A 27,381-nucleotide genomic window follows, 5' to 3' on the forward strand; every position below is an offset into this window, starting at 1 on the left:
ATGTGTTCTAATGGTATCTCCAGCCAGTGAGCACCTGGATCTAAATGTGAACACCAAGAGTCTGTTTGTGGTCAGTGATTTAGGTGTCGGATTTTGCATGGATGATGATTCAAGTTAAATTTCTTAACGTAGGTGATATGTACTACATTGCAAGGGGAAAAAATTAATGTTCTACTCATAGGAAGGATCAATTTGTGCATCTGAATTAGATCTTTATACAGTATTCATTGTTTACATTTCAGGAAATTAATGCAAAATTAGCACCTTCTGACAGTAAATTTTATGCAGGATTATTCTTACTTACAAAAGCATTTTCTGCACTCTTCAATTTATACATGTAGCACACTGAGTAGAAATCAGAAGTTCATAGAATTAATATTGATAGATTCTGCCATTTTCTATTGACACATCAGGTCCATATCCTATACTTTTGCTGAGGTATGAATTTGTATGTTATGAGTTTCCGGGCAGGTGTGAAACTTTGCCAGTGATTATCCTAACAAATCATTTAACTTCCAAATCTCAGAGTAATTTATAACTCATTACTAATGATCATGTAAATGTTGTATAGTAGAATATTCTATAGTGGTATATTCTTGAATAAGTCATGATGTGAAGGTGGATTTCTCAAGAATGCCTTCATTAAGGTGACTTTTTATTTACACAAATACTCTCAAATTCATGTCTAGTTTAAGTGCATTTTCCATCTCAAAAGCTATCTTCCCATTCCAGCTATACACACTGTCCTTCACCTTCTCTGCAGTTCAGAATTCCCCTGCCCATTTTTCAACTTATTTTTATTAAATAATTATAAAAATTCCTCCGATGAAAGTGTTCAAGCATGCTTCATCACTGCCAATTAAATCAGAATTTTCCTTTATGTATGAGAAAGATTTATGTGGAATGTTGTACTGCAACTGCTCCCATTAAATGTGAAGTACTGTTTAGTCAAAAGGATCACTTAAATAATTTCTAATAAGAGAACTAAAAAAGAATATTTAGTCTTACACCTGAAAAAGAAGCATTTAAACCTTCCTTCTTAACACTTTGTGCTCTTTTAAGCAATTGCATATTAATTCCAGTTTATCTAATTGAACAAGTAAATGAAATAACTTTGTTTTGACAGACAGAAATATTGTAAATACATCAGTAAAATAAATTATCACCTTATAAACACTCCCCATGGCCCTGATTGCTATGGAGCTGTGTTGACAGCCTGAAGTCATAAACTAGACATACAGTCAAACATCAGAAAAATATAAACTTGGGTAGCTTATGGTTCTAAGCCTGTAATCCAATACATGTAACACAACAGACACTTTAAGACACTTAAAGTATCTGGCATTTCAGCAGTATTTTTAGCACAGTTTTCCCTTTAAGGAAATTATGAGCTAAGAATCACAATATATATTTTTCCATCCTTTTACTTTCAGCTTCTCTGCTGAAAGGATTGTATGTGTCTCTTGTTAGTAGAATATAGTTAAGTTTTTAATTTCAAGTGAAACTGACTTTTAATGACAAAAGCGATGTAATTTTTTTTGTTTTAATTATGTTTCTTATGTTTTACCTAATATATTTTGCTGTTATATTATCTCTATATATAAAACTATGCTTGTATCATGTCAAAAAAAATGACACTGATGTTATTTACATACATTCACATATTGAATAAATGCTAAAATTCTTGGGTTAATTTTTCCATTTAAGTATGTTGCTTTCTATTTGTCTCACATATGTCTATCTTTCTTTTTCTCTTTTTTACCTTCCTTAACATTGATCTTACTTTTCTCATTTCAAAATTTCCCATTTTAAGATCAGAAATTAAATTTTATGATCTTTCTCTTTACTTAGTAACTACTCTTAAAAATGCATGAAAGTCTAAAATTGACATAAAAATGCATGAAAGTCTAACATTGATCAATATCTTTACCCTTTGTAAATTACTTTAAACACCCTCCTTTCAATTTATACTGGAGCAGTTATTGCTATTGTTTATCTTGATTATAATTTAAATTATAAATTATCTTTAAATTAAATGTAATTTTATGAACTTCATGAAATGCTATTTTTGTTGTTTTTACAGTCTTTTTTCTTTAGATTTACTCACATGTAAAATTTATTTTTTTATCTGACATCATTTTCCCTATGCCTTTGAAATTTTCTTTCATGATGATCTAGTGGGAACAAGATTACCTTAAAAAGTACTTTAACTAGGAAAAATAATTTTAGATTGATGGTGATTCTCCATTATCATTTTGAAGATGTCTTACTCCATTGTATTCTGATTAATTTACTTATATCAATTTCCCAGTTCATAATTCAACTTTCAGCAGTATCAAATCTGAAATTAATGCTTATATATTGAGGTTTTAATTTCAATTATTTTATGTCTCTAGTTTTATTTGGTTCTTTCTCAAATCTGTTTGGAATTTTTTTTTTCTTTTTAGTTGCTTGCTCTTTATCCATGGATTTAATCTCTTTTGTTCTTTAAGCATTTGTTAATTCCAATATGTGAAGCCTTTTGGGGCCTGAGTCTGTTGTCTATCGTTGCCACTGGCCCTTGGTTTTAATGCCTTGATTCATTCTGCTTTTTTGCTTTTGGATAAGAACTGATATTCTTTAGAACTTTATAAGAATTCTATTCGACCTGTTTTGAAAGTGGACTCCTCTAAAGATGGTTTGTGTTTGCTTCTGCCAAGCGGCTTGAACCATTACAGTCTAGAGCCACTTTTGGCTTAAAAGTTTTTCAGATCACTAGAGTTGTATGCATTCACGGTATAAATCTTTACAAATGCTGGTTTCTGTTTGTGAATTATCACAAAAGATATTCTTCCCCTTGCCTTCAGAATCATCCTTGCAGGTATTGGGAGGGAACGTGCCAAGCAAATCATTTTATTTCACTCTGCTTAGAAAGTCTAATTCTTTTCAGTCCTGACTTTTAATAGGAACTCTCCCATTAAACATCCCACTTTTTTTGGTCGGTCATGGGCTTCATCCTTTATCTGCTGTAACTTTGACTCAGTTTCACCAGGTTCAGCAGCTGTCTTCAAGATGAAAGTTGACCTTAGTACTCTACTTGCATCTCTGGGTTCTTACATTTGCTTGTTTTTGCTTTTAAGAGTTTCTTACAGTATGCATTACCATATTGAACAGAAAGAGAAGGGGGTTTTTTTCCTCAAAGAAAATAGGGTGTCGCTAGAGGAACAATTAAATAAGCCTTAGAAAAGTACTTTTTATTTACTACTATTCTGAAGGCTAGAAGATCCCTAGAATAAAGTAAAAATGGTAGGCAGACAGAAGTGAAGTGAAATCAAGCAGTGTTGGAACCAAATGTCAAGTCACATTTTATATTTAAAATTGGGTTTCAAAAACCTGGTATTTTCCACATTGAACTGTATATATTACACAATTGTTAAACACTTCACATGATGTAATATGTATGATACTTTTAAGAATTTCTTAGATCCAAGCAACTAATATATATTCATATATCAAAAATAAAGTATCCCAGTGGTTAAGACTGAGCTTATTAGTGAAGTAGTTTTGGGGAAAATAGTGAAATTCAGTCAAGCAGCCAGTTAGTACTCAATTCCAAATAATAGTTCCTAAAATCCATTTAAATAGCTAAATTATACTACAATATGGTGTTTCCTGGGTGTAAATGTTCTTAGATGATTCATATTCTAGATAATTGAGCACACCTTGATCAAATCATGGAATAAAGTTCAAGTGAGGCTACAAGTGAGCAAGCTCTGGGAGTTGGTGACAGACAGGGAAGCCTGGCATGCTGCAGTCCATTGAGTCGCAAAGAGTGGGACACTACTGAGCAACTGAACTGAACTGAGGCTACACACAGGTGCCTAGCTGGCATTTTATTCATGGGAACTGTGTATCAACAGCTTGTGCATTCTCTGTGAGGCAAGGGAAACCTTTAACCTAAAATAATAAATAAATGTATCACCCTAGATAGGTAAATTTAGAAAAGACCAAATGAATCTAACAAAACCAATAAACATAACTAACAGGTGTATGTTCAGTTCAGTCCAGTCGCTCAGTCGTATCCGACTCTTTGCGACCCCATGAATCGCAACATGCCAGGCCTCCCTGTCCAGCACCAACTCCCGGAGTTTACTCAAACTCATGTCCATCGAGTCGGTGATGTCATCCAGCCATCTCATCTTCTGTCGTCCCCTTCTCCTCCTGCCCCCAACCCCTCCCAGCAGTGTGATTATAGTCAAATCTTTTCTTCACTTTAAAGTGATTTTTCTGGACAGTAGCCCAAATTTCTTACCTTATATACAGCCATGTTTTTGCTAAAGTCATCCTAAAACAATACTTAGTTATCTTTGGCAGAATCAAAGATCCCTAAAAATGAATGTCTTACAAACTATGAAACATATACAATGCCCTCTGCTTGTGAATCATCTCAAGAGTATAACACTTTATATATGGTTTTCTATAACTGATGTTTTGAGTCATTGAATTAGTTATTATTAATGATAATAATAAACCCAATTGTAAAATGAAAGAGGTATTACAGCCTTACTGATTTCACAGTAACTAGATGACTTACTTTCCATGCTTATTTGAATTTATTCTCATAAGGGGATTTTAGATGGCATAGTTTAGAAAGAAAAGAGAGAATGAATTTAAGTAGCAGAATTTTTCAGTTACAGTACCATCACAAAAAATGCTGTAATATGCCCTGTTTCTATGGCGAAGATTTTATAATATTTACTTTATATGATAAGAGTTATAAGTGGAGTTCTGTGTTGTTTGTTCAGCCTATTATGCAGATGGTGCTTGATTAAAATCTATTTTAAACTACAGCGATTACTGCAAGATAGTGTGCATTAAACAGCTCTCCCAGCTCCATTAAAGGTTTTGGGACCGAGGCAGTTTATTTTAAATATGCTTATAGACGTTTCCAGCTTCTCCAGGGACATTTCAATATCAGTGATTCTCCTTCCTTGAGTCTTAACTCCTCTACTCTCTGTTCTTAAGAAGTACTATCTAAGTAACACCATTAACACATTGCTTTTTTTAAGTGGAAAATTATTGTTTTATTGTGATAAATAGGTTAAATACATCACTTTAATTAAGCAATAAGATGTGACCGGAGGTGGATTACCAAAAGCATAAAGACATCCCTAGGGATTTGGGAAATAGGTATCAGTCTAAACGCTAATACAGGAAGAACAGATATCTTTGTAAAGCTACTGTGAGAGTAGTATGCCTATGCATTTGTGTCTGTATTTATTTTTTCATGGGAACTTTAACAGAACATGAAACAAGTCCATGGGTGATAAGGATTACAGGTAGGGCATCAGCCCAGACATATTCTTAATTGCTATGATTTTCAAGCAACTTTTGTATGTGTTTCAGATGTCCTTTTCCTTGTCATTCTAAGCCTTTGTCCACAGCTATTGAATGCAGGTGGAAACGTGGTGATCCACTGCATGTAAGACTCCATACTGATGCTGTGAGGTTGGAAAGATTAACAGGACCTTGTTCTTACTCTCAATGTGCTTGTCATTGTGGAGACTTTATATTTTTGCATTCTGTGGTCCATCTGTATTGGAATTAAATTTAACTCTTCTAGTCTTAGAACCCAAGTAACTCTAGAAATGTTATACTCTAAAACAGTGTCCCGTACATGATGTTGCACAGTCCTTACAGCAGCCACAAGTCCTGTGTGACCATGTACATTTAAATCTAATTAAAATTAAATTTAAAAATCCAGTCTCTCACTTGCTTTAAGAGCTCAGCATACCCCATTGCCACCCGTGGCTGGTGCCTGCCTTCAGACAGTACAGAGACCATTTCCATCTTCCTAGAAAATTCCCTGAGATAGTACTGCTCTAGACTACAGTAGTCAGGATCTCTGGGAAAATAAGGCCATAAAAGTATAAACTTTCATCCGTTCAGACGATACTCAAAATTAAGGTCTAGGGACATATTACAAATCCATTTAGCTCATTTTCTCACCACAATCTTATTTATCATCATTGTGTTCTTTCCAAATAGTTGATGGTCAGAAAGGCCAGGTGTCTTTCAAAATGCAATCCACTCCTGGCATGTAAGTGGATCCAAATTATAGCAGCATACCTTTCTTTGGGGAGGCTTTGTATATGAGAAATGATCACGTGGTTTTCAAATACCTGATGAAACTACAGCCAGAAAGTAGGCCTGACAAATTCCCAGTTCATTATACAGACTAAAATCACAGCTCACTTCTTTACCTTCCCAAACACAAGTCAAATGCAAAGTAAAAAATAAGACTTCCACAATCAAGTGGTAATGCCCAGTGTTCAGAGCCCCCCCACCCCCCACATCAGGTGGTATGGCCAGTGCTCACGTGGCAGACAGCCTTTCACTTCATACAGCCCTGCCCACATGTGTGGATGCATTAGACAGCCACCCACAGCAGGGGATTTGTATCCTGTTATATTGCTTTCTAAAAGCAAAGACATTGTACATACCAAGTGAGCCTTTATGCAAGGAACACTGAGCAATATAACAATGATTCCCTTTAAAGCATATTTTATTTTTTAAAACTATTTCATACATAATTTTTATTTTTGTGTTTTCCTCTAACACCAGCTTTGGTTGAAAGTGCATTATTTTAAGCCATAGTTTGGTTCTATGAGGGCAGTTTTATAAGTGGTCAGAATATTATGATCTAAGAATATAGTTTTAGTGAACTAGTTGAATTACTGAAGAAAAGGCAGTGAATCTTAAGAAATAAATACTTTATGTGTGCCCTGTAGATTAGTCCACTCAGATGCCAATTTTCTTGCATGACAGATAATTCAGCCTGAGATTAACCATGAGTATTTAAAAGGAGAGTATAAAAAAATTTTTTTAATAAATAAATAAAAGGCCAGTATATCAACATGCTCTCACTTTCAGGAATCACAGAGACAAAGCTGGTATAATGTTATGAGATTGCCCAGTTTGGTCTGGCCATAATGGGGGATGACACCCCAGCTTCAAGCTTGGTGCCTCTCAGGTACACTGTCAGATACACAGGTGAAGCCTCGGAGTGACCCTCCATAATATATAAATGATGTCTGCTATGCCTTGAAAATAGGGAGGTAGGTAGAAATCATAAAATGCTTGTTTCTCCTCAAGGAGAAGACTGCATCTGGCTAACCCTATTAATAAAGACAAGCCAGGAAAATAGGTGAAGCCTCCAGAAAGCCAACCAAATTGATTGGCTGCATGGACTTGTCTAGAGATTCCTATAGGTTTGCTATCAAAACAATTATATGTGTTGTGTCAAAACAGTAGCTTGTGGTTTCTGTATGCTTGATGCTTAGAGCTTCTCACTGGCCATAGCTGATGCTCCTGCTTCTGCAGAGATTCCCTAGAAAGGAGGGCCACATTTTCCAGTAGTAGGTTAATTGTCCTACCTGCTACCATGGGTGTCAATGAATCCAGCAGATCTGAAATGTTCCCCATGTCATCCAAATACTGATTTAAAAAGTAAGTAAGACAGCCTCTTCAATAAATGGTGCTGGGAAAACTGGACAGCTGCATGTAAAAGTGAAATTAGAACACGTCCTAACACCATACACAAAGATAAACTCAAAATGGATTAAAGACCTAAATGTAACACCAAAACTATAAAACTCTTAGAGGAAAACATAGGCAGAACACTCAATGACATAAATCAAAGCAAGATCCTCTATGACCCACCTCCTAGAGTAATGGAAATAAAAACAAAAGTACACAAGTGGGACCTGATTAAACCTAAAAGCTTTTGCATAGCAAAGGAAACTATAAGCAAGGTGATAAGACAGCCCTCAGAATGGGAGAAAATAATAGCGAATGAAACAACTGACAAAGAATTTCTGAAATATACAAGCAGCTCATACAACTCAATGCTAGAAAAACAAACAACCCAATCAAAAACTGGGAAAAAGACATAAACAGACATTTCTCCAAAGAAGACATACAGATGGCAAACAAGCACATAAAAAAATGCTCAACATTGCCTGTTATTAGAGAAATGCAAATCAAAACCACAATGAGATATCACGTCACACCAGTCAGAATGGCCGTCATCAAAAAGTCTACAAACAATAAATGCTGTAGAAAAGGGAATGCTCTTGCACTGTTGATGGGAATGTAAATTGACACAGCCACTATGGAAGACAGTATGGAGATTCCTTAAAAAACTAGGAATAAAGCCCCCCTATGACCCAGCAATCCCACTCCTAGGCATATACCCCAGAAACCAAAATTGAAAAAGACACATATATCCCATTGTTCACTGCAGCACTATTTACAATAGCTAGAACATGGAAGCAACCTAGATGTCCATTGACAGATGAATGGATAAAGAAGTTGTGGTACATATACATAATGGAATATACTCAGTCATAAAAAGGAATGCATTTGAGTTAGTTCTTATGAGGTGGATGAACCTGGAACCTATTATACAGGGTGAAGTGAGTCAGAAAGAGAAAGATGAATATCATATTCTAGTACACATATACAGAATCTAGAAAAATGGTATGGAAGAATTTATTTACAGGGCAGCAGTAGAGAAACAGACATAGAGAATAGACTTATGGACATGGGGAGAGGGGAGGAGAGGGTCAGATGTATGGAAAGAGTAACATGGAAACTTACACTTCCATATGTAAAATAGATAGCCAACGGGAATTTGCTGTATGGCTCAGGAAACTCAAACAGGGGCTCTGTATCAACCTAGGGGGGTGGGATGGGGAGGGAGGTAGGAGGGAGGTTCAAAAGGGAGGGAAAATATGTATACCTATGGCTGATTCATGTTGAGGTTTGACAGAAAACAGCAAAATTCTGTAAAGCAATCATCCTTCAATAAAAAAATAAATTAAAAAAAGTAAGGAAGCATAAAGATCATCAGTTCAAACACAATTTTAGACAGTGCAATTGGGAAACAATTTAAATTATTTGGGGGAAATCTTTTAATAAAAACATTTGCAGTGAGTCATAGGAAATTTCTCTATATAACTGACATTTGATTATTTTCTACAAAGATTGATATAATCTGCAGTCATGGAGATTTCAATGTGTCAGATCTGAAATCTTGAAAATTGAAACTTTTTCCATTAAAATTTATAAGGAGTTCAGGTAAATATTTCATGTGGATAAGCATTTATTTCCATACACTGTGTTCCCATTGTCTGCATATTCCAATCCTTGATGAAATATACTTCCAATTTCATGATCCCTTCCCTTGTAGCATTCTTCATTGTGGTCTTTCTTGAATCCTTTTTGTTTATCTTCTTGATATTTTATTATTTTGAATATAGAAATAGTTACGTTTAGAACATTTGGAAATTATAAAGCATACAAAGAAGATAAAGATGTCAAATAGCAATGGTTTTTATGCATTCAAAATTCAGAGGAAATAAACTCGACACTCATCCACTCACAATTGTTACTGGAAACCCTGCATCTTAAGAGACTCCCTAAATACAAATTCACAGGAGAAGACAGTCTACAGCAAAAAAAATCAGGTACACTACCATTTAGTGGCCAGGTAGAGGAGGATGGGCCTAAAAATGATTCTAGAAACAGTGAGGACAGCAAGGTAGGCATAAAATCAGAAGACTATGATGTCATGGAGCTCTTGGAAGAGTCAGGACACTCACTGTGAGAAATCAAGTCAGGGGAAGAATGAAAAGTCCCCTGGATTTGTCTTTGTGGTCCTTGGTGACGTTTTTGAGAGCCTAAGTGATGGGAAGGCACAATGAGTTGCCTATAGTCAGCATAACCATGTGGAGGAGTCTGACTGAAGAAAGTTGTGGCTCTGTGTATCCTTGGGGCAAAGAGAAGGTTTGCTTGTTTGTTGCATGTCTGAAGTATCAAAAAGCAGTTGGAGGAATAGAGTTAAGGGTGACTAAGGCCTATGTCTCCTGCTCTTAGACGCTCTGATTTAGATATGACCTAGATGCTCATTTTCAATGGTTGAATGTTAGAATCACCTGGGAAACTTTAAAGTAATACCCTCATGTCTAGGCTTTAGCTCTATACTGATTAAATCACAGAGTCTAAGAGCAGGAGATTTTCCTGTATAGAGCTAAAGCCTGGACATGAGGGTATTACATTAAAGTTTCCCAGGCGATTCTAACATTCAACCATTGAGAATGAGCATCTAGGTCATATTTACCTATGTGTTTAGTTTAGAGCCGTTACCCCCAGTTTGCCCAGTATCCACTCCAGCGGATACTGGATCCAGTCCCAGTTCAGTCCCAGCATTCTTGTCCTTTGGCTCATTAACCTGAGGACCAGTCATTTCACAGAATCACATGAAACCCTTCCTGGGGAAGTCACCTTCTAGTGTTAATCTACGTCAGTTTGTCTGCTAGGTTCAGAGCATCCTATCCCCAAAGGGTTGTTTATCTGCTTCAGCTGACAGTTTCAAAACTATAATCTATTACATAACTTTTTAACTAAAGACAAAGCCAAAGAATTTGCTTAGTTTTTTTTTCCTGTCTCTGGTTCTCAGGGCATATCTTTTAAGCCATGACCATATGGCATCACAAATTAGTGTTAAGGTCATTTCTTTCCATTCATTCAGTAAAAAGTTATTACTCTGAACAGCACTGAAACAAGTATACTATCAAGGGTGAAACAGATCACCAGCCCAGGTTGGATGCATGAGACGGGTGCTCAGGGCTGGTGCACTGGGAAGACCCAGAGGGATGGGATGGAAAGGGAAGCGGGAGGGGAGATCGGAATGGGGAACACATGTAAATCCATGGCTGATTCATGTCAGTGTATGGCAAAAACCACTACAATATTGTAAAGTATTTAGCCCCCAACAAATAAAAATAAATGGAAAAAAGTTATTACTGTGTCATAATTAACATCTGAATACCATTTTAAAATTTTAACCATATTACGTATATATCATCTCAGTAATCACACAATGGCACTGCAACTGGTTTGCAGCAGAGGAAATGGAGGCCCAGAAAAATGATGTAACTTGCCAAGATTTCACAGCTAAACGTAGTAACAGAGGACATGAGTGTGGATCTTCTGATGTTACTATATCCACCGACCTCTCAGAAGCTCATGCTTCCTATCCAATGGTGGCTGTTATTTCACACAGATTACCTTGCCTGGCAATTTATCTGAATAAGATACATATTGTGTGTTTGCCAAGAAGAGAAAAGCAACAGCCATCACAGGGATAGAAGTGATGATGCAGAACCTCCCTGATAATGGTGACTTCATCAGGGGATAGTGCATGGGGGCCCTTGTGCTGGTGTGAGAGGCGGGGGGAAAGAGGATTCCTCCAGAGACAGCACTACTCAGTATTCATGTAGACTCATATAATTCTAGAACTAGAAAGAAATCGTAGCCCAGATGTCTCATTCTATAGATGTAGATAAAATGACATCACACATTAACTAGTTAGTATACAAGTTCAAATGCAGATGTCTAAAATACATTGTATTTTTTCCCACTTGCATCAGAATAACAATTTAGATTATCCCAATATTCATACTCAAGGACAATGGGAAGAAATGGAATCTTTCCTTAAACTGAGTGTTAAAGCTATGCTCGAAATGTCTAGATTTGAGAGTCTAGTTTCCAGAGATGCACTCTCCAATATGGTAACCACTAGCCACATTTAGCTATTTAAATTTAAAGCAATTAAAATTGTATAAAATTTAAAATTTTGTTTCTTATTCATGCTGGCTGCATTTCGCATGCTCATTAGTTATGTGTCGCTAGTGGCAACCATATTGAATAGCACAGATTTTAGAACTTTACCCCGTTAGCAGAAAGTTCTGTTGGACAGCACTGATCTAGGGTCTGGATTATGCCATGCTAAGCCATGAGCATTACTAGGATTTCTCAGTAGCATTCCACAGACCTAAGTGCAACACCAGAAACCACTCAATTTATTCATTGGATATGTTGCCCACTATCGTTTAAAAATCATAATTAGGGGCATCCTGGGTGGCTCAGTGATGGAGAGTCTGCCTGCCAGCAACATGGGTTCGATCCCTGGGGCCTAGGAGCCACAACCACTGAAGCTTGCACGCCCAAGAGCCCTTGCTTCCCAACAAGAGGAGCCATTGCAGTGAGATGCCCTCACACTGCAACTGGAGGGTGGCCCCCACTCGCCACAACTAGAGAAAAGCCCACAGAGTGGGAAAACCCAGCCCAGTCAAAAAATATATATAATTAGGAAGAAAAGGATAAACTCCCCAAAAGAAAACAGGTTGGATTGTTCATACAGTGGGGTTACTACAGGAGCAATCTCCTGCTGTCATAGTCACAGTGCTGCTCGTCATTCAGTTCCTGCAGGAGAAAAAGGAAAAGCTGAGAGAGTTAAGTTATAATAATATCTAACAGTACAATAGTATTATAAAGAGAATCAGTAAGATTGTGTTAAAGCTATGTAAATTAGGCTGGAAGAGGATGAATATGAAAATTACATAAAATAAGTTTTACTTGAAAAAACAGGAAAAACAAAACCAAGTGGCCCTTAGAAATGTCTGTGTTTATATGATGTGTATGGGTGAGGATACCTGGGTAAGTTTCAAGGAAGAGCAATATGATCTGCCCCTAAATTTGTTTAGCTCTTCTATAATTCAGATTTTGTTTTATTTCAGATCAATGGTGGAGAGAAACGACCTGCCTCTGACATGGGGAAAAAACCAAAAACCCCCAAAAAGAAGAAGAAGAAGGACCCTAATGAGCCACAGAAGCCAGTGTCTGCCTATGCGTTATTCTTCCGTGATACTCAGGCTGCCATCAAGGGCCAAAATCCAAATGCTACCTTTGGTGAAGTTTCTAAAATTGTGGCTTCCATGTGGGATGGTTTGGGTGAAGAGCAAAAACAGGTAAGAAAAGATACAAAAAGGATGATTCAACATGATTTGAGAAAGTGTGTGCATCCTAAGGAGTGGCTTCTGAGGTCATTGGGTGTGTGTGTGCGTGCGTGCGTGCGTGCATGTGTGTGTGTGTGTGTGTGTGTGTAGAAGCTCTAGTCATGTCTGACTCTTTGCGACCCTGCAGACTGTAGCCTGCCAAGCTCCTCTGTCCATGAGATTCTCCAGACAAGAATACTGGAGTCGGTTGCCATTCCCTCCTCCAGGGGTATCTTCCCGACCCAGGGATCGAACCTATATCTTGTATGTCTCCAGCACTGGCAGGAAAGTTCTTTACCACTAGCGCCACCTGGGAAGCCTGGTCATTGGGTGAATTCCTCGGATACTAGAACTGAGGCTGAGAATGTGCCCCACCAGCACCAGACTTCACGGGATTCTGACATGGTTTTACATTCCTCTATTGCTCTGTTATAAATAGTATTTAGTTCCTTTGTTTCAAAGTTTATATGGTGTAGTTACTTTTGGAAGGGCTTCTACATATCCAAGCCAGGATTACCTCATTCCTTAATGCTGCCAATGTGATTCTAAAGACAGAAAAAAAAACACTAAAAGCATTTTGAGAACTGTCCACACCTCTCTTCAGCACTTAGTATTTACTCTTTTCTCATCAAAACTCTCTTTGCTAAATGAACCTCAAATTTAAGGATCTCTACCCTTAGCCATTCCCTAAAGACCACTAGAGTATGTTATTCAATCCCACTTGTACCATATTGCTAGGCTGTATTAAATGGGCCCAGATACCTGATTATTTTCTCCTCTTGTGGATTGCCATGGTGTGCTGAGGACCACACTGGTGGGGAGCAGCGGCGTGAGACACTTTGTATCTCAACCACAGTGTAAGTCATCCAGAAGGTCTTAAGGAGGATGGGAATCATGGAAAGAGTCTTATCCATCTCTTTGCGATCCCGTGGACTGTAGCCCTCCAGGCTCTTCTGTCCATGGAGTTCTCCAGGCAAGAAAACTGGAGTGGGTAGCCATTTCCCTCTCCAGAGGATTCCCAACCCAGGGATCAAACCCGGGTCTCCTACATTGCAGGCAAGTTCTCACGCTGTCTGAGCCACCAGGGAAGCCCATGTATAGACAGAACCCACTTCGACAAAGAAGCAATATTGATCCCAGATTTCTAGGTTGCCGGGACTAGAGATGCCATTGTCACCATCTGGAATTTCTTTATCATGAAGGAAAAATTAGATGAGCATTATCATTAAAGTTCAATCACTGGATGTGGATGAAGTGAAGCAGCTTTCAGTTCAGTTCAGTTCAGTCGCTCAGTTGTGTCCGACTCTTTGCGACCCCATGAATCGCAGCACGCCAGGCCTCCCTGTCCATCACCAACTGCTGGAGTTTACTCAAACTCATGTCCATCTAGTCGGTGATGCCATCCAGCCATCTCATCCTCTGTTGTCCCCTTCTCCTCCTGCCCCCAATCCCTCCCAGCATCAGGATCTTTTCCAAAGAGTCAGCTCTTCGAACGAGGTAGCCAAAGTACTGGAGTTTCAGCTTCAGCATCAGTCCTTCCAGTGAACACCCAGGACTGGTCTCCTTTAGGATGGACTGGCTGGATCTCCTTGAAGTCCAAGGGACTCTCAAGAGTCTTCTCCAACACCACAGTTCAAAAGCATCAGTTTTTTAGCACTCAGCTTTCTTCACAGTCCAGCATGACCACTGGAAAAACCATAGCCTTGACCAGACAGACTTTTGTTGGCAAAGGAATGTCTCTGCTTTTTAATATGCTGTCTAGGTTGGTCATAACTTTCCTTCCAGGGAGTAAGCATCTTTTAATTTCATGGCTGCAGTCACCTTCTGCAGTGATTTGGAGCCCCAAAAAATAAAGTCTGACACTGTTTCCACTGTCTCCCCATCTATTTCCCATGAGGTGATGGGACCAGATGCCATGATCTTAGTTTTCTGAATGTTAAGCTTTAAGCCAACTTTTTCACTCTCCTCTTTCACTGTCATCAAGAGGCTTTTTATTTCCTCTTCACTTTCTGCCATAAGGGTGGTGTCATCTGCATATCTGAGCTTATTGATATTTCTCCCGGCAATCTTGATTTCAGCTTGTGCTTCTTCCAGCCCAGCGTTTCTCATGATGTACTCTGCGTAGAAGTTAAATAAGCAGGGTGACAACATACAGCCTTGACGTACTCCTTTTCCTATTGGGAACCAGTCTGTTGTTCCATGCCCAGTTCTAACTGTTGCTTCCTGACCTGCATACAGGTTTCTCAAGAGGCAGGTCAGGTGGTCAGGTATTCCCATCTCTTTCAGAATTTTCCACAGTTTATTGTGATCCACACAGTAGCAGCTTTAGATGCTACAAAATACTGAATTGCATCCTTGATGGGTTAGTCTCATGCTGGATTCTTAACAGAGACTTTTACCTCTCCTCAGGTCCAGGGAAGTATTTAAGAAAGAGAACATCTCAAACCTGTGTACATCTCTAAAAACCTATATATCATAGTATCTGTCAGCATTTACAATGTATATTGTGTTTTATATTTTAACAACAGTTTTTCATGATTTGTTTCGTTTGTTCAGCACAGTATTCATAGATGCTGTTTTCTGAATTTTGCAGTTTATGAAATGGGGCCAGATATTTAAACTCAGTCACTTATCCATTCAACAAAGATTTATTGAGTGTTTACTGTGTGCCCCAAGCACTTCTAGACACTGAGGGGAGAGCAGAGAATAAGACAGAGTCCCATTCATTGATTGATTTGTCTAAGACTACACACCATGACTAGAACTTATCATTCAACCTACAGTTCTTTTCTAACCAATTTATAAAAACAATTATAGCTGTAATGGTAAAACCAACTGCTAACAAAACATTAGCTAAACCTACTCTTCCAATTCTCTCCAACCCCCCTTTACTGTAAGTCAAAGCTGTCCTGTACAGTCTGAAATCTCTACACATTATGTCCTTTTCAAGATTGCCAGTCACAGCAAAGGACTTCACAGAAAAGCACAGGCCTTCCGTGTGGAGCTCTGCTGCAAGAGTCATCTCTGAGGATGGAAAACATATCACAGAAATGTTCTCTGTGTGTGAGATTAAAATACCCAACTCACAAATAGAGTGGTTAACATTGTATCTTGTGATTCCACTGAAAACCTAATATAGTTTCTTGAGACTTCAGAGCGGGTTTCTATCCTAACTTGGATCAGTTTGCTCTCACACTCCCAAAGCCAAAGTGTGGTTCCCTCCTGATGTTGGAGATTCACAGTGAGGTTCTATGCAGGGGCTTATTCACGGGTTGAGAAACAGCGCACCTCCACCAGGAAGCCCAGCCCCACCCCTGTGCTGCTCTGCCCGTGGTCCAGGCACCCTGCTCAGACAGCCCCTGTGTGTATTCTTGGGTAGGGGCCAGGCCACAGTGCTGTAAACTCTTGCGTGGTGAGATAGAACTTCCCAGAGGAGACATCCAGAAGTTGATTGCCTTCCCTAGTGACTGTGATGGCAACTTGTAATCAGAGGATATTAGTGATCCCTTCTGCGACCCGGCAGCGAGCTGGGGGTGCTGCTCCAAGGCTCACATGTGCTTCTTTGGTTTTATGTCAAGAAATTTTAGTTGCCAGTGCTACCACTGATCTGACTCCTCTTGTCTGTTTTTCTAACCCTAGATACCTTTTCCTAATTACTTCCCACATTTACTAGAGGAACTTAAATGGGGGAGATCTACATAGCTCTTTCCTAGCCCATGATCAAATCCTTTACATTATCAATTCAAGGTCAGTGCCTGTACCCATGTTTCTAGTGGCAAAGAATAATGTTCTTATGATGAAAACTGGGTAGTTCCTCAAGGCAACAAATATTAAGCTTCAGGATTTCCCCACTAACTCTATTATAATACAGTCTTTTATTTTTATTATACCAAGGGGGGAACACTAAGATAATCCACATTTTTGATCTGACCAGGTAAGGTCTTTACAGACCCAAAGAATATGAGAGTCACTATTCTCCAGTGTCATGCTAAAAAGAGAAATGACTCCCATTCTGTCTTTCAAACTCAGCTCTGAGCCTTTCTAATGGAAGTAGAATCACAATTATGACATAATACTTAAGGCTTTTTAATTGTATATTGTGATAACAAAACACTTTCCTCTTTCTCTTTTGTTTCCAATTTAATAAGTAACTTGTAATGAGTCTGTCTTTGGGTTCTCTCTTAATAGAAATAGTTGGGGGGTTGAAGAATGTGTTTTGTAAATAAAAGATGAGATTATATAATAGCAGACCCTATTTGGGGGCTTCCCAGGTAGCCCTAATGGTAGAGAAACCACCTGCCAATGCAGGAGACCTAAGAGATGCGATGTCAATCCCTGGGTTCGGAAGCTCCCCTGGAGGAGAAAATGGGAGCCCACTTCAATATTCTTGCCTGGAGAACCCCATGGACAGAGGGGCCTGGCGGACCATAATCCGTGGGGTCGCAAAGAGTTGGACACGGCTGAAGCAACTTAGCACAGCACAGACCCTGTTTAAGTCACTGAGTATTATAAAGCGATTCCATGGTCAAAATGCAATTGTTTAAAAGAATTGTGCTAAGATCACTTAGGGAGATATATTAATAGAAATAACTTTCTCTTACAGAGAAGTTAGTATCTTAACACTGGAGCACCATTACCAAAACAAGGTACTGGGATCAGTTTGAATCACTTGAGATAGTTTGTCCCCATGCCTTATGTTCCTTTGACTTGACAGGGGTTCAGCATAGCTTATCCTTTCCTCTAAAAAGATGATCTTGCTTAATAAAGATAGTGAAACCACAGAGTATGCCAAGAAGGCTGGTTTTTGCCATATACGGGTGCCAGTCCGTCCCAGGGACAAGGAGGGAGGGGGTTCGGTGAGTGGGAGCAGACGCCTCGCTTACAGAAGGGACGTACTGCGTCAGCTGGGCCTGCCGTGTGCCACGCGGCAGCCCCTCTCTGACAGTTTGCCGGAATTGCCCACAAAGCGCACATGCCCCCTAGAATGCACGTTTTGGGCATCAAGAGAATTTCAGCAAAATATCCAAAAGTGTTATTATGGTGTATTACCACCTGTTCTTCCCCTTTATGTTGACTCGTGGTGCCAACGTAATATCTCTGTTTCAAACTTAATTTAATTGTATTTTACTCTCATTTAATATTCCAATTGGAGAGCACACATACTGCTATGTATTTTTAAAGGAATGTTACTGGAGCCCGTTTGAGGCAGACCATTAAACTTCAAAATTTAGGGCAAATGTGCATGTTGCAGAGCAGCCCCCACACGCTGCTGCTGGCTTTGTGCAGGCAGCTGGTTCAAGAAGAAGGCTAGGATTTCGTGTACCACCATTGTTCAGAAATCCCGTTGTCATAATAGCCCACAATTATGAACAGCTCCAAATATAAACACAAACTGGGGAAAATGGGCAAAATTATTGATGACTTATTAGGGGCTCAGAAAATTACAATATTTAAGGAAAAACAGCTATTAGTGAGATTACAATTGAATGTTTTCTTGCCAGCCAGAGGGAACACGACTAATGGGGCTGCTGTGTATGTGTGTGTCACATGCTTCCTCTTTGTGGAGTCTAGGCGGGGCTAAGAAACCACTGCAGATGGGCAGGTCTTTATTTTCAGAAGCCCCGGAAAGGGAGAAATTATATGTACTTTGATTTCTGAAAAGAATCTCTCAAAGAAGAGAAATCAGAAGCAAGCTGAAAGAAGTGATAAAAATCCTCCAGGAACACAAAACTTCCCTTATGAGTTGTTCCTACCAAAGCCACTGAAACTTCACATATCAGAGATCTCTCCATTTGAATACTTTCGAAGATGGGACTCAATCTGGAAGGGGAGCGGGTTTGTGTTTGGGATTCCAACGGAAGGTTTTAAATACTAATGAATCCTACGACAGTGGAGAGCCTGGTTCAGAGACATAGTAAGTCGTTTTCAAAAGGCACCAGATGGAGAAAGGGAAATAAAACAAAAGTGTTAGGGTGATGTTGGTCTTTGCTACTTATCTTTCATTGACTGGAACCTACAGAGAAAGAAAAATAATAACGCAACAAGATCATGCCCTTTATATGAGACTCCTTGGAGTTTGAGCAACCCTCAGCATCTTTGTTTATGAAGGTCCAGCTGAATTTCCTGTATTTCCCCGTTATTTTGAATTCTGTGATTCTGGTCATCAAAGTCAAACCCCACTAAATTAAAGAGTCCATCCAGCTTTAAAGCAGAAGGGATCGGTCCAAAGAGCTATAAAGCATTCTTGGTTCCTTTTTAGCCGTGGAAAGTCAGCTCCTAAGTGGGAAAGGAAAGTCACCTTAAATCAGAACCAGATGTAAATTACTAAATGAACCTTAAGTTCCTAATTGGAGACACAGTTGGGCTGTAATACATTTAGCAAATTACAAACAAAATGTTCTTGTTTACATTACATTAAATGGCTTTAAAGCTTCAGCCAAAGAGCTAAATAAACACGCTGTTAGGCTAAAAATGGAGTGGAAGGCCTGTTCAGGGTTTGGTGTATTCAGGAGAAACCACAGCCCACGGTGCCCAGAGAGCATATTTTTGTAAATGCTGCCCTGTCGTGGGAGAAGAGAGCAGGTTTACCTCGAGATCCAGAGCCTAATGAGCAGATATCACTTGCAGGGAAACTGTTTGAATATTGTAACATATGCCTTCTTTCAGGATGCATAATTCATATCCAAGGATATTAGCCATAGCAGTTCAGCTCAATAGCAGCACCTCATTATTTCATCCCTCAGTATTTATTCCTATGTTTGACGCCTCATGAAATTACTGTTAATGTGTTTATATAAGGGCAGGTCTGACACAAGTGGGAAGAATGTAATTTCCTGCTCATTCTTTCCTGCTGCTGTGTCCTCTTCCCCTGGTAGAAGTGGCAAGTGTAAATAGTTAATTTGCTTCAATTATGAGCCTGTCCTGCTAAATTAGAAGCAGCAGGGATATGAAGAGCCAGAATTATACTTACGAGGCAGCTGACAAATCCTCTGAGCCCGCAGAATCAAATCATTTACTCCTCATTGGTGCTCAAATACCCACTACAGAAGTGCTGCCGGGGCCTTCCCCCACCCCTGCCCCTTATCTTATGATAAAATGTGGATTTTATGTCAACAATACTTAAGGTTAACTAAAATCCTGTTTTACCGTAGCATTCACACATGTGTTTATCTTGGCCAGTTCCTTATAAACATTATGTGTTTTCTCTAATTTTTTTTAATGCTAGGTGTAAAAGATATATAAAACAATTGTTCACTTAAAAACTGTAGAAGGTAAGTCAAGTTTATATTAATATTCATAAAAGCTTGAAACAGCAGTTGGAAATATTATACCCAATGGTGAACATATTTTATTTCTAAATCACAGGTGTTTATACCTATAATTAATTGGTACATAAATGGGGTTGTGGCACACCTTCCTGGATATACATACACAGAGTACACGTGGAAATACTCCATGCTGATACACAGAGAGAGCAGACATTTCTCTTGAACGGTTCCATGATGTCAGCAGGGAGAGAATTTGAACATAACACTCGCTCAAGTCCGTTGGGCTTTATGTATTATTGGTAAACATGTTTCAGGAGGGCAGGTTACCACTTTGTATACCAAGTCCTCTGTCGCCACTGATGCCACTCATTTAGAAGATGCAATTTGGTGTTTTACCATGAGTACCACACTCATGCTGACTCACAGAGGAGAAACCTGAGACCAGGGATTATACACTCCTATCACAGGTATTTCCTGAGCACCTTTTATGTGCCATACTCTGCCCCGCCTAAAAGGGCTGCCCTGTGGTTGGTGGTCTGATTGAGGCATCCAAGGGAGATCTCATGCAACCAGAAGGAGCTGTTGCATAAACAGAGATAAATCTCAGATACCAGACCAGTTTGATTAGATATATGTGTATATATATATATATGCCTGACACAAAAAATGCACACAGTAGAAGCATATTTTAATACTTTTTTTGGTTTTGTAGCTTCTGTTCCTCACACCATGCAGGCACATAATAGATACTCACTATATTGTTAAGTATAATTGAACATTACACTCTCATCCTCATTTAATAAACTGACAGATATATTTTGCAGCTGTATTTTCAGATGAAGAGCTTTCTTCTGATCCCTACCATTCCAGAAACAGGCTACCCCATTATTGTGTAGACGATGTGTTTGCATTTGATGGATCCCAAAAAGAATCGATAGCAAAATTTTTGTCATGTTGTATAATGTTTTCAGTTCTCTGAATACCAGTTTATAAAGTTCTCTGAGTTCTGGAATGCTTAAGAAAACGCTGAGCAAGTTACACAAATGGAAATTTAACTGCATTTAAGGACTAAGTTCTGTGTAAACACAGATGCACTTGCTCTAACTGTCCTAAATAATAATAGCATTCAAAGATGCTGCAAACGTTAATTTCTCAAGTACTGTATATTACAGGGAAATGAGATTAAATTATTATTTCTTACATAATCATGTTTCTAAGCATTTTCTATAAATATGAAATTATACTGGGGAAAAACTGCATTTGAAGTTAACCAAAAAGAAAAGTGCCTTTAGTCTTATAGTGTTTGAATAAAATCCAGAATTAGATGAACTGTGTTTTTTCTTATTATTACTGCAAAGAGTTGAAATAAACTACAACTAGAGATTAACTAAGGACCAGAGTCAAAAAGAAGGAAGGAAGAAGGAATTAAATGGTATTTATAAGGTTTTACTTTTCTATATAAGTTAGATGGATTGTTTGGGGAAGGAGCAGAAAGTGAAAAAAGCAAAATGACAGGTTATATTAGAATGTTTTCTGTTTGAGTGCATCCGTAGTCACTGATACTGAACTGCTGATTTTAGTTAGAGATTATTCACTTATAAAAATGTGTATACATTCTGGAATGTAGTGCAACTAAAAAAATGATTCATAGAATCACTAGGTTACATGAACAGAATTTGGATTCTCTAGAACTGCCATTTGAGGTCTGTTTTAGTTTAGCCATTATATGTTTTAACTTAACCGCTGAGATGCAATCCTTAGATAGGGTATGGTAGCTTTCTTAGAATAACAAACCATAGCAACTAACTGAGTTAGGACAGGATGAATTCAGAAGTGTTTGGATGAGCTGGGGAAAATGATAAATGATGTATTATGATTTTTAAATCCTCATCTGGCCAACTTTGCACTTTATTTCAAACAGCTGTAGACCATTTGGAAGCCATTTTGTAGTTCAGCTGAGTACTAATATTTACTGTGTGAATCACATTTCTTTAAAATATTTGTCTTTCCCTGAGAAAGAGAGAGAGAGACCATTTCTTTCCCAAACTTAACTTTGATGTAAATCAGACCCATCCCCTAGGTTAGAAGGTTTGATCATTGCAGTGGACTGCTCATTGCAAATGCAGTCTGCGTCATCTCCGGCTTCTGCAAGTGAAAGACTTTTCTCCATCTATAAATAGAGCTTTGAAACATTTTTGTGGAACTTTTTACTAATGATTTTTAATTATCTGTTCTAAAGGAAGAATTTCAGTATGTGGAATTCTTACTTGTTTTTTTATCTTTCTGATATATTTGAGGTCCTTCTTCAGACATCTCCATCAAATATAGGATTCAGAAAACATCCTTGTGCAATTTTAGAAGGTAGCATCACAAGGACATACAGGGTGAATAATATTTGAGCCATTAGCTAGTTCTTAAAGGTGGAGGTTCTAAATTACTGTAGGGGAAGCCACCTCAGATTTTAATCTGATCCAGGGTACCCCACTTTAGACACAAAGAAACATACCTCCTGAAATCAGCACCCTTTGAATTCTCCCTCTGAAGATCTGCAGCTATTCAGAGAAAAGCAGACCCATCAAGCCATGTAATGTGACGTGATGAGTTTCCTCTTTCCTAAAGTGGTATTTAGGCACGTGTAGGATGATCCCGCATAGCCGGTCATCAATAGCCAATAGGGAGCCATCTGGAGGAAACCGGGTGCTCTGAATGCTAGTCAGGAATCCCGTAACAACATCGATCTCCCCTGAAACCAGGGGGCATACATCCAGCCTGAAACATGCAGAGTTGCCACCTTTCTCCTGTGGTTGTTAATAAACAAATTTCAGGAAAGTTAACACCTTGTGGGATGTTAACCACTGGGAGCCCCACTGTAGTAACACTGCTGTTTTTTCAATAGAAACGGAACACAAGAGGGATGATAGATGTTACAGTCAGTCCATCTGAACACCGTCTTACCTGTGCTACTTAGAAAATGAGGCTTCAGGCAATGCTGTGGACCCACGTGTGTAATATTTGCCTTTGGAAGCTCAATGAACCCTAGTTAGCTGCCCGAGGAGGTCACCTAGAGTAACGTATGAATAAAAAACATGATAGAAATGCTTCAAGTTTACAAAAGTGTACTACCATCGAAGATATTTTTGCTAAATATTTGCTTCAAAGTCCTGAATAGGATTTCTGTCTGTGTGGGAGTAAAACCCCCTGGAAACCGTTTTAAGGTATTAAAAGTAAATGTAAACATTATCAGTTTAAGGTCATTAATAATAAAAAGTATGTCTTGGGGAAGAGATTGGAAGGAGAACTACAAACAGAAATCTGTCTTTGAAGAAAGAAATAAATCAATCAAAAAGCAAGAGGGCTCCGGGTTTCTCATTCTGACTGAACCAAAGCATATGATATACATGAATCATACTGTTCAAAGACATTTGCTGGAATTTAGTGTTTATTTGTTTTCATATATGGAAAACATATATGTTTTCATATATGTCTAAAAAAGAATCTGAATTTGATTTCCAATAATTAGCTCGGTAAATTAAAATTTTTCCTGTAATTGATTAAGACTTCTTACTAAAAAATATCTTTTAAATTTCTTTAGTTCCATATATTGTAAAGATGACACAATGGTTGTGTGATACTATTGTATTAATTCATAATTGCCTTATTATAGTTGCCTTTATTATAATATACCAAAATGCCAAATATGAAAGACTAGGCTGAAGCACTCCCTAAGGGAGTACAGTTAGCACATTCATTTCATAGGGTCCTTTATAATTCTGTTGACAAGGTTACTCATTTGTTTACTTTAAGTAAAATGTTCTGCTTTAATTAAAATATTTATGAGTAGGTAATATCTCTCACACCTTAAATTTCACAGTCAGGAACTGGTCTCAACAAACCACCTTCCACATCAGAAACCATAAATTGACTTCTGCTGCTGACTTTGGTAGATATTTGGTCTTTACACATAATTTTTATTTAATACTTTGACTAATTCTAATGCCACTTTCCACGCTGGCCTGTGTCTGGTTTTGAGCTCAGCATTACAAAGTAGTAGCCACGCCTCATTCCTTGCTATAAAATTCAAGATGTGGGAAATTTAAAATAGTCGTATCGATGAAAATGCACCCAACGGTGAAAAATATTTTGTTCTTCTGGGCTGATTTCAAAAGATTGGCAAAAGCAGACTCTAAAGCCTTGAAAGAACTACCTTAATGGTAGCAGTCGAAGTGTATTCACTTTGCTTATCTTTCATTTTCGACTCTAATAACTTTTTTTCTGTTAGCTTAGGGATGTGACCTTTAGCCTACCTGCAAGTTGTTTTTCAGTACTTTTGCTCAATTTAGGATGATTTTACTTGTATTTGCAAGATCATTTCCTATGAAAAATGAAAAGCTGCTGTAAATTGAAACTCAATTCAGAACATTTTTACCTTTTCACATTGCAGTATCCACACATCCATACCATCCTTTGTGTTTTTGTGTGTTTTCTGGAAAGGGCACGACCAGAGCAGGCTACACGTCACGGCACATGTGCAGTCCTCGGCCACTCAGGGTCCCCAGCCCACTCCCAAATGTGATTTTGACTGCCATCACTGATTGCTGAGTCTTTGAAAATAGAACTTCAAGGCACAAAACTTTAAAATAGTGATGAACCTGCAAATTCCATAACTGTTTCTTTGATTAGCATGTTGAACTTTATTGATCATCTTTGAATTCTGTCCTTGTTTTTGTATTTAGCAAGGAGATATATGTCAGGATTTGGGTGTACTGTAGCATTATCTGCCCCTTATATAAGTACAAATGGCTTCTTTACTCACATGTGATTCCCTGAGAACTTCCTTCCATAGTATCTTTCCAAACCAATTGCCTCCACTGTCAGACTAACCCAGATATATCTCTTCATATGCTTTATGCAAAATGGGAAATTTTACTATTGTTAATCTTTTTATTATCTAATCTCTTGTCATACTTCTTAGAAACTTGCTTTGGTAAGAAAACACTATCTTTGGGGAGATACATAGTATTGTCTTGTGTCTCTGTGTATGTGTATGTGTATGTGTGTGTGTGTGTGAACACACACAATTATCATTCTGCATTGTACTTCTCTGGAAACAAAAGCAGATGCGCTTTCTAATTTAAGACTCTGTTGTTGCAGGTCTATAAAAAGAAAACCGAGGCTGCGAAGAAGGAGTACCTGAAGCAACTAGCAGCATACAGAGCCAGCCTGGTGTCCAAGGTAACGTGAAACCGTGTGGTCTTGGGACGGGTTATGGCCATCTCGTCTCAGATCATGATGGTCATTTGAAGGCATAAAAGATTACTTCAGCATTTCTGCACAATCTCCTTTGCTAAAAAAGTAAATCCTAAGCAAAGCTGTATGTTATGGAAATATTTGTTCGTATCTAGAGGACCAGAACAACATCCTTTGGGCCTTTAGTGTAATATTGCCTGCCTGTGGATTACTTGTTTTGTGGGTTAGTTGCAGCACGTTCTTAATCCTGAGCCAACGTTCTGTTTCACCACATTCCACTCTTTAAATGTCTTCCACCCCCAGCACCCCGACCCCATCCCGTTGGTCTTTGCTGAGGAGATAGCAACTGTCTTTAATTGTAGCCTCATTACAACATCATTAGGATGTCCACCTGCCAAAATAAGCAAGCAGATGGGGGGAAGATGCATCATTTCATTTGAAAATGAAAGCACCCCTTACAATTATTTTATGCTTTGGAATATCTCAAATATGAGCCCTTGCTATAATAAAAACTCAGGAGTTAACTCTGTTTGGTATTGGGTTATTAAATCTGTATTTCCCTGTATAGATTTCTCAGGGAGTAGTCTCAAAGGCTACTGAGGCTGAGGCTGTGAAGACTGGACACTGTGTTATCCTAAGTCCAGATGTGGCTGGTATTTGGCTCAGCATCGGGTGAGGCTCTGGACTTCAGTCCATTCACCCATGAAAATTACTGTTTCTTTTATCCACAAATACCCACTCCCCTCCAACAACTCTAAAGTAATTATGTAAGTTAGTTTTCCTTGGGGAATATGTATACGGAATATATGATGTGCAGAAGAAAAAGGAGCACAAAATACAAATGCATAAGAAATTTCATCTCTGTTGGCTTCATGCAGCCTGTTCCACTTCTAAAGTATGACATTGTGGGAAAACTGAATATTATTATTTAACCTTAAAATTCCTAACTTATCTGTATTACTTCACTATGGATCTTACACTTTCTAATTTTTCTCTTTTCAGAGTTGTTTGTATTTTCTGCTGATTACCATTATACATTTCTGTATAATTATAAAATTTATAGCATGTATGTAAAATTATAGCAAAAAAACAAGGTGCAAAATACTATTTGTTGTTGTTCAGTCACTCAGTTGTGTCTGACTTTGTGACCCCATGAACTGCAGCACACCAGGCCTCCTGTCCTTCATTATCTCCTGAAGTTTGCTCAAACTCATGCCCATTGAGTCACTGATGCTATCTAATCATCCATTGTCCCCTTCTCCTCTTGCCCTCAGTCTTTCCCAGCATTAGGGTCTTTTTCAGGGAGTCAGCTCTTCGCATCAGGTGACCAAAGTATTGGAGCTTCAGCTTCAACATTAGTCCTCCTAATGAATATTTAGGGTTTGATTGGTCCGATACTACTAGGTTGGTATAAAAGTAATTGCAGTTTTGGACCATGAATTTTAAATTATGATAACTAGGCTCAAACACATCTGTGTTAATCAAAATAGGAACCATTACCATCAACACATTTTTGCCAAAGAGAAATAAGTTTATTTTTTCCTGTAGCATAAAAGTGCATGTTTCGGGATTCAGGAAACCCTTGGAATGCATTTTCCGCCTCCTGCTGGTTGTGGAAGTTGTTTTCCCGACAAAAAGTTGTTGAGGTGCCTGAAGAAGAGGTAGTCGTGAGAAGTCAGAGGAATATGGCAGATGATGCAAAACGTCATAGCCCAATTCATTCGACTTTTGAAGCATTAGTTGTGCGATGTGTAGTCGGGCATTGTAGAGAAGAATTGGGTCTATTCTGTTAACCAATACCTGCTGCAGGTGTTGCCATTTTCAGTGCATCTTATTGATTTGCTGAGCATACTTCTCAGCTGTAATGATTTTCTCAGGATTCAGAAAGCTGTAGTGGATCAGACTGGCAGCAGACCACCAGTGACCATGACTTTCTTTTGGTGGAAGTTTGACTTTGGGAAGTGCTTTGGAGCATCTTCTCTGTC

General features: G+C 38.5%; 1 protein-coding gene across 2 annotated transcripts in view; it reads left to right on the top strand.

Annotated features, from left to right (window-relative positions):
• The window catches only part of TOX (thymocyte selection associated high mobility group box), a 301,092-nt gene that overhangs the window by 247,043 nt on the left and 26,668 nt on the right, over positions 1-27,381 (top strand). For both annotated transcript variants that reach the window (XM_065902916.1, XM_065902917.1), the window contains exons 5-6: positions 12,624-12,854; positions 25,301-25,381. In XM_065902916.1, coding sequence (XP_065758988.1) covers positions 12,624-12,854; positions 25,301-25,381 — 312 coding nt within the window. The remainder of the gene's footprint in view (positions 1-12,623; positions 12,855-25,300; positions 25,382-27,381) is intronic.

Source organism: Muntiacus reevesi, chromosome 12 (assembly GCF_963930625.1).
Source record: "Muntiacus reevesi chromosome 12, mMunRee1.1, whole genome shotgun sequence".
NCBI classification, from domain to species: domain Eukaryota; kingdom Metazoa; phylum Chordata; class Mammalia; order Artiodactyla; family Cervidae; genus Muntiacus; species Muntiacus reevesi.